General features: G+C 41.5%; 1 protein-coding gene across 1 annotated transcript in view; it reads right to left on the bottom strand.

Moving 5' to 3' along the window:
• LOC115594193 (serine/Arginine-related protein 53-like) overlaps window positions 1-13,145 on the bottom strand; it is a 66,255-nt gene extending 53,110 nt beyond the window's left edge. Inside the window, exon 1 of the mRNA XM_030438074.1 lies at window positions 13,099-13,145. Within this exon, the coding sequence (XP_030293934.1) occupies window positions 13,099-13,123 (25 nt within the window). The 5' untranslated portion in view covers window positions 13,124-13,145. The remainder of the gene's footprint in view (window positions 1-13,098) is intronic.
• Between the last annotated feature and the right edge of the window lie 2,276 nt (window positions 13,146-15,421).

The raw sequence follows: 15,421 nt of genomic DNA, 5'->3' as shown, positions 1-15,421 counted from the left end.
TGAGGAAAGCTACTCTTTAGTCTGGCAGTGCTACACTAAAACAAAATTTACTTAGTTTTACCATCATCATCTTTTGTCCAAAGAGGTTCCCAGAATCACCAAAAAAAGGGAAAGGAAAGCAACATTTTTGTATCTTAAACAAAATTAAGACAAAGCCATGTTTCCTGTTACTGCAAAAAAATATTCAACAACCATGTCTTTTAACATTGTAATGAGTTTTACCCCTAAAATTAAGAATAAATAAATAAATATGCAAATGATCTAAAATCAACCTTCATCTGAAAAACACTTTGACAGTGTGGATATGAAAAATGTAACTGCTGCACCTTATTGCTGTTAAACTGTCTTCATCAATCAATCTTCATATAGTAAGCAGCAAATGATTGGGTTCAATCAAGAGTTGCTGTTGCCATATTGAAGAGATACTGTCTGGTCACAATGAAATGTAGTCTAAAGCCGTGTCAGAGAAACTACCAGGAGAGGTACAAGTAAGTGACGAAGCAAAGAACAGCTTTTGTTCGAGTTAAGCTTGACATGATTAAACTGGTGTGGAGTCAGGACAATCTTCTCATTGCTTCAGCCCATAAGATCATCTCACGTTATTTTATCAGTATCTGCTGTAAGATATCAGCCTGCGCCATAAAATCTACGAGCTATATCATAATCTCCACCTGCCGTGCCGATGTTTTAACCCATTCCCTTTTCCCATCCTGTAAATCAGCCCCATTCCCTGATCCACCTCCACATTTCACCCCCTGGGGGGAAGCAATCGCTCACTGTTGAGGTATTTTACACAGATTTGTTGCCAATTTGTTGCTTTCCAGCAGAAAAAGTAAATGTAATAATGAGGTGGGTGAAATTCATTAAACATGTGTATGAAATACTTTTCAAGTGCGTGAGGAAGATTCATGGGGATGTTCATAGAGCGCATAATCATGCCTCCCGTCTGCACAGCCTGCAATGGCATAAAACATTTAATCTGGGATGAACACTTTCTGTCGTTTTCTCTCTCTCTTCGGGCCCTCTCCCTCTAAACAGCACCCCTCCTCCCTTCTTTCCTCCCTCCTTTCCTCCCTCCTGCTTCCCTCTATCTTCCTTTCTCTCCCTCTTCTCTCTCTCTCTCGATCTCTCTCTGTGACTGCCAGGAACCACAATCATAAAATTATTAAAATGCTGTTTGGCTGCCATTAATCAGTGGTGGTGATAAATCCTTGTGTGGGAAGTGACAGAGCATTAGTCACATACCTCTTGGCCTCAACAGACAGAGAATAATGAGCCACGAGCCGGACCGGGTCAATCATAAACTCATCAAATGCGTCATTTAATTTCTTCATTTAGACAAACAGAATTTGTTTATGGGAAAGATATCAGGTGTTGTGGAATGAGAAACGGCGCTGAAACGCTGGTACATTAATCAGGGCTTGATTACACGCGACTCTGCGGTTGTTTATCCTAATTTCATTCATTTCCATCAACAAAGCAAACACAGACGAACACGGCCATTAGTGATGGTTGGGGATGGCACAATTACAGCCTCGTATTAAATAAAGTGATGATGAATGGTCCAATACAAACTAAAACAAAGAGGTTTTTATTACTTCAATTCCATCCAAGCCCTCGCCTTCCTCTGTGTGTGTGTGTGTGTGTGTGTGTGTGTGTGTGTGTGTGTGTGTGTGTGTGTGTGTGTGTGTGTGTGTGTGCAGCCTCGCTGGTGTGAAAGGAGAGAAGCTTTTTTTCTACTTTACGATTAGAGGAGGTCAAATTGATGAGAAAAAACTTTGAGAGAAGTATTGGTTCCTTTGAAATGACAGTTATACATGATAGGAAGAGACAGCCTTGGACATAAAAACTTCTGTTACAGTTACTTTTCTAATTGAAATCAGTGGGTGAGCTTGTTATAGATGCAGCTAAAGCCCTGACAGTAACAGAAAGATAGAATACATGCAGTCCACAGAAGCTGGTAAAGATGAAAAAAGCAACAGCAAAGTCAGATTTTTTTTTGCATAGACTAGTGTGTTCCCAGCTAGTCTATGCAGTCCAGCAGGCAGGCTACAGACCTGCATGGGGTATCAGCCTTTCTCTATGTGTTGCCGCTATAACAGCATCCTACACTGACTCAAATAGACCAGTTAAATAAAGCATGTTTAATGCATAAAGTGACACTTTTGTCCACAATATCATTTATAAACCAAAGTTATGCTGCGTTCAGGTTCTCATCGAATGGTCCCATTTCGCAAGGACGGAAATCATTCTTGCGACTTCAATGTGTTCATGTGGGTCAAGTCGAAATTTGGGAGCAACATGGACACCAAAAACAAGATGTTTTGTGTTTTATCTTTCAGATGGTTGAAAGCTGTTTCAAGTATTTGAGTGACAGGAAGTGCAAAGGAAACAATACAATGATATACAATACATGACCTTATAAAAGTTTCTTGCCATCAACCCAACATCTTCCATCATCCACCATGTTTCAGCGTCAAATTACGTCAACGCCATTCAGTTTGCATTTTAAAAAGGTACGCTTCGGAGGTTTACTGTAAACAAATAAATGTTATGTTTACATTCAGTAAAGACATGGTGTGTACTGTATCCTTGACGTCTGTGCTGAATGTATTCCCCTCTCACAAATCATTTGCAAAGCAGATTTTAGAAATTCTAAATCCTGCATGGTTTACATACTTGTTTACGAGGTAGCAGTCTTCTTCCTCACCGCCTTTGTCGGCGCATTGCTTCACTTCTTCTCATGTTACTGCTGCCAAGTGTTTATCAGTGGAAAAGTGGAAAAACGGCAGAAGGACTCATTGTTATGTATTGTGTTGCATCTGCGCACACGTTAACATTAATTCTTCACATTCCGTCTCATGTTATGAGGAGCTTGGAATCGAACCATCAACTGTACAATTTCCTACTAACGGCTGAGCGACAGTCCCCCTCCACCCACTGTACTATTAAATCAAGCATTCCTCCATTTGTCACATAAAGCACTGCAAGCAATCACAGGTGTCGTGGCCACATCATTCATCCCATTTGCCTGCATTTACATTTGCCATCCCCTGAGAATCAATCCTGTAGCGTAACAGCTGAGCTGCACATTAAGGTATCAGGACGTTAAGTAATTTTAACCAAGGACTTTAGCTTAATTTAAAAAAGTCTAAAAATGATTACCTTACAAGGACAATGATCAAATTTAAAAAAAAGAACAAAAACACTAAATACGGTATCATTTTGTGCCAGTGTCCATCATTAGGAAATATTTCATTTGTAGACCAAGTGACATCAAACAAGGCTTGGAGTTGCTGCTGCCCTTTAAAGTAATACAACCAATCAATTCAATCACCTAAAGAGCTATCAGAAGAAGCCAGTGTGATTAGTGTATGAAGGCCAAGGTTGCGGCAGCAACCCATCCTGGCCCATCTATGACAGGAACGCTGATCATTCATCCATCCATTTTCTATACCTGCTTATTCTTATTCAGGGTCGAAGGGGGGCTGGTGCTTTTCCCAGCATGCACTGGGTAAGAGGCAGGGAAACATCCCACACAAGCCTCCTGTCCATCACCGCACATAGATCTCCTTTTTTTTTTTTTTATTTGTGAAGAGATTTGTAAGAGAAAAATATTACCATTGAATGCATTGTACATGAGTTAATTTTTCAGACCTCGAGTTTGACATTTTGGCCGTCACCATATTGTTTTTTTGGGACATTATGAGACCATATCGGGACGAAAGGGTGGGACTGGCGAGGATATCCTGATTGGTATTTTACTCTAAATTAGACTATAATGGGATGGTTGAGTATGAGCAAAGTAAATGTATTTATTTTAACACAGTTATAAAAGATAAATTAAAGAGACGTTTTTTTTTAAGATGCGTCAATAACCGCTTTATAGTCGGATAGCTCCTATCGGATTAGCAGTGTCGTGCAGCCCTGGCCTTAACATGTGTGTCTGAGGGCAGGAACGGCAGAAGTGTACAGGTCTACAATTAAATGCAATCCATTTATGTCTATTTCAGAGCCAATCAGACAGCTACATCCATTCAGCCCTTGTAGACACATGCACAAACACATAAACCTAAAGAGATCCTAAAACCCAGATGATGTCACAAGACACCTTGTATAAAGATTTTTATCTCTTCCTCGCCTTTCCCTCACAAAAGGTGCCCAGGCAACAAAAATATTTTCCAGCAATACCTTCCACATGGTGAGAATTCAATAATACTGTCGTTAGCAGTATACAGTCTTTACTCTTTTCTTCTCATCTCACCCTCTCTCTCTCGCTCTTTCTGCATTCTTTGCATTCAGCCGCTCCCTCCACACCCAACCGAAAAAAAGGCCCTGAGCGCCTGCCAACGGTCCAAGGTAATTAAATTACTTAGCAAAGTTTACTTAACAGTAAATGGTTAGCAAAATTTAAGGTGATTGCAAATTTGCTTTCATTCCACTTCAATGGCTGGTCTGTTTAAGGCTCGTCTGCAAATAATTAGCACATACATTTGCATCAAAATCATTTATACCATATGTTGCAAAATTATGGAAAGCAGCAAATTAAAAATATTCTTTTTCTGTTATGGAAATGTCTACATGTTGAGAGGAAGGGGGGGAGAGAGAGAGAGAGAGAGAAGGAGGCAGGGAGGGAGGAGGGGAAAGATATCACCATGTGTCTGACAACAAGGAAGAGAGAAGAAGGAGGGAGGATGGTGCAAAAATGATTCAGTTTGGATTTGAACATACTCATAATGGTCTTTTTCAAGAGCTCGCCAGATGCTGTTTGAAATCTGCCCACAGAAGAAAAACAAAGCCATCTCAATCTCCCTCTCTCCTTCTCACACACATACACACAACTCAGACGCAGAATCAGAGAATTTCCTCTCAGCGGCTCTCTCTAGTACAGTATATATTGTTAACTAAAGCAAGGAAAGGAAAGTTGTACACTAATTTGACAAGTACTTTTTTTTACACCCGAGACCTTCAATCTCAGGAAAATGACGACTATTATTGAAATAAGAATAACTGACAATAAAATGTGATAAACATGGAATCCAGCAACCAAATAAAACACCTACTCATGCATCAAATATATTAATTGCTTTTAGGGCTGCGACTAACAATTCTTTTCTCAACAAATCAATTCATTGTTTAGTCCAAGGATACGTCTTGTTTTGTCCTGTCTTTTCCAACCATCAGTCGAAAAATGCAAACATATTCAGTTTCCAATAAAAGAAACTGAGAAAAGCAGCAAATTCCCACATGTGAGACACCGGAGCCTGAGAGTTTTACATTATTGCTGCAAAATAACATTAAAGGCCACCTGATTATCAACATAGCAGACATATAATTTCAGCAATATAAGCAAGAAATTGTAAAATACATTTAATTAATACATTTTTAATACAGATTAATGCTCATAAAATTACACAATATCATGAATTATGTGCATCACAATTTCCAGAAATGTCCTGTTTTGTTCAAACAGCCTGAAACCTAAAGATTGAGGACTAACAAAACCAACTAATGTTCATATTTGAGGAGCTAGAACCAGTGTATATTTTTTTACAAAATCTAAATAGTTCTGTGATGAACTACAGGCCACTAATTGACTAATTCCAATGCCAAATTTGCAAAATAGTCCCTGTAAAATCTTCTGCAACTACACCGCTGGAAGGGTGAGGAGGATGAAATCACAAGCTTACAATAGCAAAGAGAAAACCAGGACATAGCAGGTTCTGCGTTTATTATGCCCATAAAACAAACCAAAAATCAATTGTACATAAAACTCGATCCATGCTGTCCTTAGGTCACTCAGCCATTGACAAACACCTTTGAACTGGAAGGCTTATTTACTGAATTTATTTTACTGAAATAAAAAAAATCCACTAGTAGGTGCAGGGAGCCAATTTCAAACAGATTCCCTCTTTAAACTCACAAGCATCTTTAAAGTGTAAACACTTCTTTGGAGAGGGTCAGAGCAACTGCTCGAGGCACAGGTCTCTTACTATGAGGTATGGCTCTCTAACCGAGCTCGACAAACCCTTCCATCCATCCAACCATCCATCCACCCCTCTCATCTGGAGGTCAGTCAGTCCCCCACCAGTGTCAATCTGCTGTTAAGTGAGCAGCGGCAGGGGCTGCTTGATAAAAGCTTATTCAGGTATTTGGGTCCCGTGTAACTGAAGGCCCTGCTCTTTCTCTCTCTCCTTCTCTCTCTGTGAGACATAATTACGACTGTTGACTGGAACAGTGAGGTAATGGCACATAAATCCAGCTGATCAATGGTTACAGAGACTAAATTACAGGACACCCCTGTGCCATTATCCTCCCAAAGGACAACAGAAGACACATTCCTGCACTGATGTGAAGGGGATTTCTGCTGTTGTGCAATTGTTTTGTTTATCTGAATATTATAAATAAGCTATGTTGTTACATTTTCTAGACTTTGGCTTGAATATTTCCAACAAACATTTCAACAGAGAGGAAAAAGAAAACACAAAGAGTATCAAACTAAATCCCTATAACACAGCTAACCTGGAAGCATCTCTGCTGATTTGTCAAGTTGAGGCTTTTTTAACCTGGTGTTTAAAAGGTGCAGCAGGGTAAACACTAGCAAATCTTCTCCATGGACCAGCCTGTTTTAATCATTAGACTACTTGAGTTATGATTAGCTGTTCCACTCCAAGCCTGTTTTTTTTGTTTTGTTTTTGTTTTGTTTTAGTGCTCTTACTGATCTAACCGAATCTTTACTGTCAAATCAAAAAAATAAGAAGTAATTTAAAAAACAAGATCCCTTAACCTCAAAACTAAATATCATATTCTTAAAAATTATGCAGTCGTCAAGCAGTTTACCATCTTTTGGATCAAATACCACCCATTCTCATGGCAGCAAAAGCCCCGGTTTCAGTTCAACCTTCTCCCAGTCAAGTGGCGTGCTGCTGCTGCTGCTGCTGCTGTTACAATAACACATTTAGCACAGAGAACATGTACTTAGGAGTTAATACTGGGTAATTCCCTTGTGTTTTTACAGAGAAATCCCCTTTGAGAAAAAGATCACCCCTGACTGGCGTTTTTGACACGTCACACAAAAAGTCGTGCTACGACCATAGTAATGGCAATATGATGAAGATGGCTAATGTGAGATAACTGTAATTCACTGCAAACAAATCCTGCACTTCATTCCACAGAGGACTGTTTAATCTTAGGGAGATGACAATGAACGTACACAAATGGCTGGGAGAAAAATGAAAGAATGAAAAGGTGGAAAACAAGTTTATATAGAGAAAAAATACATGGAAAATAAAGAAGGAGACTCGGGTCATGTTAAGAGCTAGGTCAGTCTCCCCGTCCCCGTCACCTCTTACCCTGGCAGAACAAAGGGCGGCAGCCTCCTAAATGTGGTGCATTAGCCCTTTAGTTCCAGAGGGGGTAAGGTGACACCCTCCATGTATGTGGTCTGTTCAGCACACATCTGTCAGGGCCTAAGGGGGTGGGCTGGGGTGGAGGGAGGGGGCGGCGGGTACTGGAAGCAAAAGGAAGACGGAGGAGAGAAGCAGGGAGAAAGGGTGTGTGTGTGTCTGTCTGTGTGTGGGTGTGTCTGTGTGCTTGTGTGTGTGCTTGTGTGTGTTTCTTCAGGACCCCTGCTGCGACAGAGAAGCCTAATACCCCATATTTACTGTGGAAGAATTAGTCTGATTGCATGGTGCTGCTAAGCTTGGCTGGTTCCCCCCTCTTGCCTCTTTATGTCTGTCACTTGATCAGAGAGTTGATATAAACAGACAGAAAACGCACAGACACAAACAAGACAGAAACACTCCTATAGACACGAACGATCACAGACCTGCAGGAAAGGCACAAACACATGGCTGGTGACTCTTAAAATTGGACGTCCTGGTGGGCCAGCTTTCTATGATACTGTTCGGGTAACAGCAACACGCCTGATCAATTCTGGCAAGAGTAACATCCAACCCTCATACTCAAGTTTCTCTCCTGTCAACTTTCTTTAAAAACAGATTATGCTTGTTTTACGTCAATATTGGTTGACTTTCTAAATTCTATTAATCCATTATCTGAAACAAAGATAAACATTTAAAGTAAAATACAAGTCATTAGTGTCAGGAAAACGAATTATACATTTGTTTTAATTCCATAGTATTTAGATTTGCTGAAGGGGGAGATTCAAACACATCTATCATGGTTTTATTTAAAAAAATAAACATTAGTAATGCTTACATTTCCTTAAGAAACTGGCTTTATAACCTAAGTCAAATGTCTCTAATTTGCTGAATATTAGTTGGATAAATTGCATCACTCATTCATACTTGTACACCTTAAGTAAAAGACTGATTTGATCTGATAGAGTCCTTCATTTGTTGTTCTGTACAAGCACTTTCTTACTCTATTTTCACACTAAAGGATACTTTGCGAATTTTGGCAGTAAGTGTTGTTATTTCAAGTAGCTTTAGCTTTAAACCAAACACTGAGTTGTTAGATAGTTATATCATCAAACTCAGAAAGTCTCTACACCAACTCCAGCCAGGTGTCAAACTTAGACAAACTATTAGAGAAAGTTAATTCAGACCAGTGAGCCCCTGCCAAGTTCAAGCCTCTGATGAGATCTTAAGGATTGTTTGTTTTGCTTCTGTCAAAGGTTCAAATAGGGAGAAGACGGAGGTTTTGATGACCCCTGGCCCTTCAGGTCCTTAGTGGGTGTTCTGCAAACACTCCCTATTGACATGTGGATAAGGAGAGGCCCGCTGTAGTGCACAGCGCTCATGCTCATTTGAGTGGAAATGGACACCGCTCTGAAAAGAGCCGAGAACGGAGCAAGTGGATGAAAAGAAAAGAGTATAATAGATATGTAGGGGTGTCATGGTTGCTCTGTGTGTGTGTATGTCGGGAATTATACTGTATATGAATGAATGGAAAAACAAAAAAACACACCCTAGTGACAAACAAGAAGGTTCCACACCTTGAAAAAATAAGATCATAATCTATTTCACAATTTAGATTGTGATTCTCTTTCTCGATTGTGAAATGTGCCGTTGACTATAGACAGGCTCGGCCTTGGCCTATAAATTTCTCTATTTTGGCACAAGCTCCTCATCTGCCACGCTGCCATCATGCTGCATAACTCTTGTTGCACTATCTACGATACATCACCCAAGAAACAGCCGCGTGAAGTAATTCATCCGATCAGCATCGCCATCTAGTTGGCTAAATTACTCTATCGTGTCTAGTTTGTTCACATAGAGCAGATCTAGCAGCCAATGAAGTTATGTGACGGTTGTAATACATGAATAAAGGTCTGCACACTGTAGCTCCCCTAGGTACAATTTCTTTGCACGTCTACAAGTGACGTTTTGAACAAATGCTCTTCATCAGACTTGGAATTTAGCTCGACATTTCACTTGTAGATGTGCTAATATATTGCCCCTAAGGGGGCTATAGTGTGTAGACCTTGTTTTAATATTGCACCTTCCTTAAATGTCTCTGAATGTGTGCGACTATTGCACTATGCATTGTTATGTGAAGTTTGGAAAAAGAATTAAGAGAACATTAAATATCTCTAAGATTCACCTGGTAAGTAAGTTTTGGACACATTCAAGATAGACTAGACTGCCCGCCCCAGCTATGACGTAACATATTATATCCTATTATAACCTTATTATATACTTTACTGTCCAACCACGACAGGTTTAACATCCTCAACCTGTGCAAGAGATTTGTCTGTAATCTGGCCAATGCAGGCTGGGATTAGGCACCCAGAGCAGGGACAAAATGTAAAACTTAATGAAGTCAAGACATAACATATTTTAACTATGATTCTCAGATTGTAACAGCCATCTTTGAAAGTCAGATATTTCAGAATGAATGATTAATATTTCTATCTAAAATGTATGTATCTTTCATGAGTATTAAATGCTTATACTGTATGACAATTATAAAGAGAAAAAATAAAAGTTACACACAATGAAATTGTAAAAATAATCATGTTATTGATAGAATTAGCAAGTGAATTTGTCTTGGAAATATGGGGTGTAGTGTGTGTGTGTGTGTGTGTGTGTGTGTGTGTGTGTGTGTGTGTGTGTGTGTGTGTGTGTGTGTGTGTGTGTGTGTGTGTGTGATATGTGTGTTTTCGTGTGTGTGCATGTGATATGTGTGTGTTCGTGTGTGTGTTTGATATGTAGGCCAAGCAGGAAGTGACCCATAAACATATCCATCCAGCTCTTTCATTGGAGGCCAGTGTTGCCCTCCTCCTCTCACCTCCTCATCCCACTCTGCGCGCGCACACACACACACACGCACACGCACACACGCACACACACACACACACACACACACACACACTCTCTCTCCCTCTCTCTCTCTCAAAGCCCCCAGTGAGCGCTAAGCAGGCCAGCGGGCCAGCCGAGGGGGCTCATTACAGGTCCACAGAGCCCCCCAACACAAAGGCCTGAGCCGCTTTAGCCATGGGATGATCTGCTCTCTACTGACTAGAGAGAGTCCATAGACGGACAAAAGGAGGGAGAGTGGGGAGGGGAGGGTGATGGGAGAGAAAGAGGTGGAGGAGAGCAGAGAAGAGGAGAGGAGTGGAGAGCCACGGGCTTTAAGGATGTCAGGAGACCCCGAGAGAGAAAGCCTGGCGGGCGCTCAGAGAGGAACGGAGGGAAGGAGGAGGAGGCTTAAGCTCCACGGCTACGTCAGGACATTAACATTCACACAACCTCCCAACATCTGCTGCTTCCTTCTCACCCTCCATCCCTCCCTCTTCTCCATCCCTATCTCCCTCTGTCCGCTAACAGCACTGGAACAAAGACAGTAAGACGGAGAGCGAGCGGACAGATAGACGGAGAGGGACAAGAGAAAACGGAGAGAATAATAAGAGATATGATGAATTTAGTAGATTTGGCAGTGAGAGACTTAGCAGCTGCAGGGTCAGAGGCCTATGAGAAAAAAAAGCTATCCATAATATTTGTAATTACACAAACATGATTTAAATTAGCAAGGGCAATGATGGAGGAAAAGCAGCAGAAAACGAGGCTCAGATAAAATTATAAATCAGTTCAAGTACCAAATATAAATTGCTTCATCGAGTCATTTGTATTTTACTGTAGATCGTTAGGAACGATATGATTACGGGCACCCGAAGGCCTGATACAGGCCAGCCTGGGCTCTCTGCTGAAGACTGAGCCATAAACCTGTTCTTTTGGAAGCCTCCAGCAAAGAGAAGAAAACCAGAGACATGTCCAGTGCATTAAAACCCTCTCCTCTAGTCCCACGTCTGGCTCTGGGCCTGCATCTGCATCAGTCTGGGCCCACTGCACTCAAAGCCACATGCTCTATTTTACAACACTTCACCACCATTAGTGCAACATCAGCCTTGGGGTGGCAATGCAGGGAGCACGAGTCTGATACGTGATGGACAACATAACTGAGCGGAGGAACATTTGGAGTTAGATTGTCCCCAAAAAATCTCCAAATGTAAACTACACAATCAATTTAAAGCATGATGAAATACGTAAAATATGACTCACAGGGTTCAAATCAGTGAGATCACAGCAGGGGGTTGCAGCGTTGTTCTGTGGCCTACAGTACAGCCGAACAAATCTTAAGTGAGGTAAGTGTGCGGCTGCTGGGTGCTTTATAGATGATGTATAGACGCCTGGTTCTTTCATATATTTCCTGTGGTGAAATTAGAGCCCTGTTCTGAAGTGCTGGGCTGTACAGTGTGTGTGTGTGTGTGTGTGTGTGGGTGTGGGTGTGTGCGCATGACTGTAAACATGAAGACATCTTTCTCCACAGTCAATCTCTGCCTGTCACATCTGGCTCGCAACTCTACCCCTCGAATACACACTGGAATATATACACCCGCGTGCATGGTGACATCTATGACTTATGTACTGGGAGGAGTGTTTGAAATTAAGCTGCAGTGAATATGGGCCCAGAAGCACTTGGAGTGGTGAGCGGGAGAGTGTGTGTGCACATTTGTCTGTGTGTGTGTGTGTGTGTGTGTGTGTGTGTGTGTGTGTGTGTGTGTGTGTGTGTGTTTCTTGGTGGTGTGTGCTGCGAGTCTGTGTGTGGGAAAACAAGGATGAAACTGATTCCAATCTCAGTTCAGCAACATTTGTGTTGTAGGGCTGCAAAATATAGCTAAAAATAAGTGGTTCATTTTTTTTTCTTATCTCTTTAAACATTGTCTTTCAAGTGGCTTTACAATTAGATTCAATTGGATTAGATTGGATTTGAACATATGGTGCAAAAAATATAAATGGAACAAGGGTCAGTGCGCTAAATGTTCACTAAGGCTGCAATAATTATTTTAAGAGACTGATCTGTCAATTATTTTCTTGATTTGTTCTTGAGAAATTGTGTTTCTTAAAGACCCAGATGACGTCCTCAAATGTATTGTTTTGTCAACAACCCAAAGACGTTGTGTTTACTGTCATAGAGGAGTGAGAAAACCAGAATGCATTTACATTTAAGAAGCTGCAATCGCAAAATTGGACTTTTTTCTCTTTAAAAAATTACTCAAATGGATCTAGGGTGCCCGGGTAGCTCAGCTGTTAGAGGCATGCTCCCCATGTTCAGAGGCTGTGTCCCTTGTACACAAGGCCGATGTTTGGAATCAAACAAAATTGAATTTGATTTGATTTGAAATCTAACCTGCGGCAGCTGTTTAAATGAAGCCATGAAAAAAGCTAAATGAATTCGAAAAAAAAAAAAAATATTCAAAAAGGACTAACTGATTATGAATATAGTTGGAGCTTAATCGGTTAAACATTGCAGCTTTAATGTCCACACAGCACAGAACTATACAAGCCTCCTGACTTGTATGCATGAAGTGCTCACATGATCAAATAATCATCATAAAAAAGTATTAAAGCAAGAATTTGTGATGCTGTATTTGCAAATACATTACCACAAATACATAGTGAATACTTGCTATACTGCATAGCCCTGGGTGATATCCTGCAGCTCTACACAGTATTCTCTCATGACGTCTTTTAAGGCTGTCCCTGAATGAGTGAGTGACCACAACTGGTAAGATGGTTCTCCAACAAAAAGATTAAGAGGGATTAGAAAGAAGAAGAAGAATCATCCTCTTACCTGCAGCCTGAAGGACCAAATGCATTCGAACTTTAGCTTGCTCTGCCGGAGTCTGTAGAAGACGAACAGGGAAAACAAAACAGAAAATGTGTCAACAATGTGATGATTTTTTATCATTGCTTTGTTTAACGAGATTTGTTTTCCTCTTTCACAGAGGGTCAGGGGCACCTACAGAGTAAAGCCTTGAGCTGGAAGGGGCTTAGTATGTTGCTCAAAAGCAAAGGCTTCCCCCAAGCATCATTTTAAAGGCTGATCTACTTGTTTAGTATACCACCCTGCAGCCCGATTCATGACAGGCCAGACAGCCTCCACACCGACACAACTTTATCTACTGTATGCAATATAGCTCGAAAACTGTTGCCTCCCTCAGGCTGAAATATATTTTACCCAGGATAATTTTTAACTGCAAAACCATTAGAGTGAAACTGTCCTTGTGGGGCACCGAGGGACAACTTCACCAATCTACTAGTCTAGTCGTTTGTAAAAGCCCTGCTAGTGAAAAACAGAAAGCAACAACATCTCTGACACACCAGGGAGAATCAATGAGGATGAGATGAAGAGAAATTTAGAGACAAAGAGAGAGAGAGAGGAGAAGAGAGAAAACAAAAGCTGCTGTAACAAGTCTTCGGAGAGTTGGATAAGAGGGCACAGAGAGCACATTTTACAAAGATCACAGCCAAAGACTCAACATATTCCCCTTCCCGTCGTGTGTGTGTGTGTGTGTGTGTGTGTGTGTGCACATCAGAAACGCTTAGTGGGCATGAACGGGGGGAGGACCTTGTGCTTTGACAGCTGTATTGGGAGGGGCAACCCTTTTTCCTGACATGCCCTCAAAAGGGCCTCGCTGTAATTCCAATATCACTGCTATTAGATTTGAGGGTCTTAATTGTCAAGGAAGAATGATGGCTATGACAGGGCGCGGAGCTGTAAAAAGCGACTGTGTGTGCAGATTGCTCTCGGAGGTTTTTCCGGCGCTGCTGTGGCACAGCGGCCCTCGTTACCATGCAGCGGTGGAGACCGTGTGTAGGATTAGAGAGAAATTAAATGCTAATGGGGATGGGATCTGAATCTGCTGCCTGGGAGCATCATTTAGACGACAGGGCCGGGGCGTCGCTGACAGGCAGCGCTTCCTCCCTTCTCCTTCTCCTCCGCAGCTCTTCCTCCCACCATTCCTTCTCGCGGCTCCCCACCCCACCCCACAGCAAAAAATCTGATTTATCAAACTGTAAACTTGTCACTTTGTAAAAACGTCACTTTTCGGTGGCAGCCAGGGAAATATAATGACCCCCTTTAATGTAGCGGTGTCAGGGTGCTGTATTCTAGATGGAACGCACATCAAGGCACTGCAGACAGACTGACGCACACTTAATGCAACATGGATGTGTGTGTGTGCGTGTGTGCATGTGCATCCCCTGTAGCAGGTGACACGGTGGATCATGCTCACGCTGACTGGCACTGCTCGACAGCTGAAATTACTAATCACTATTATGCCGCAGAAGATGAAGAACACTTGAGGCCTTCACCCACACACAGACGTCTACGCACACTTTCCATCCCCCAATGGAGAAGTGATAGGGGCACATTTCAGCACATTTATTTCTTGCGTTTTGGCATCTTTGCTTTCACGGGAACAGTTTTACGGCGAAAGGAAAGATTAGATATCGCAAAATAAAAGTCCTTGGACAAATTCGAAACCGTAAAAACGTTAAAAGGGGCTTAGTCTAATGAACAATTAGAACGAGGCAGGAATCAGTCTTAGTGCAACCAGACGTTTAGAGCAATAACACATCACAGCTTAACTAACCTGATCATTGTGCGCTGTGCAATCATCTTAGTTACAGTTTATTACGACGCCCCCTCGGTAATTACATTAGCATTTGTTTACATTGGCCTTAAGGCATGTGTAAGTCCATGCATCCACAAACACACAGACCTGCCAGCTGTGGGTATTACAACACTGAATCACGCGCTGCTGCATTCTCCGTCGCTGCTGAAACTTTTAAGCAACTTGCTTTTTTATGATGTCAAACAAACTACTTCCCATCGCCTGTCACCTGCTTAAACCTCACTGGTTGGAGTCTGGTTAGATGTTCAGTTTTAGCACAAAGTACCACAGCAGCCATGTGCGATTTGTTGGATTGCCCTTTTAATAAATGCAGAAAAATCAGTACAAGTTTGTGCTTCCTGCCTTCAGAATGAAGCTGATACAGGATCATTAACATCAAATGTTTGTCACAACTGAAGTAAAAGGTACTTTAGAAGTCAGATTACAGCTAAGCAAACACACACAAAGCAATGCATGTTTTTGCTTCCCAACAAACTC

This window comes from Sparus aurata, chromosome 2 (assembly GCF_900880675.1).
Source record: "Sparus aurata chromosome 2, fSpaAur1.1, whole genome shotgun sequence".
Lineage (NCBI taxonomy): Eukaryota > Metazoa > Chordata > Actinopteri > Spariformes > Sparidae > Sparus > Sparus aurata.
This window is presented reverse-complemented; position numbering and strand designations above follow the sequence as displayed.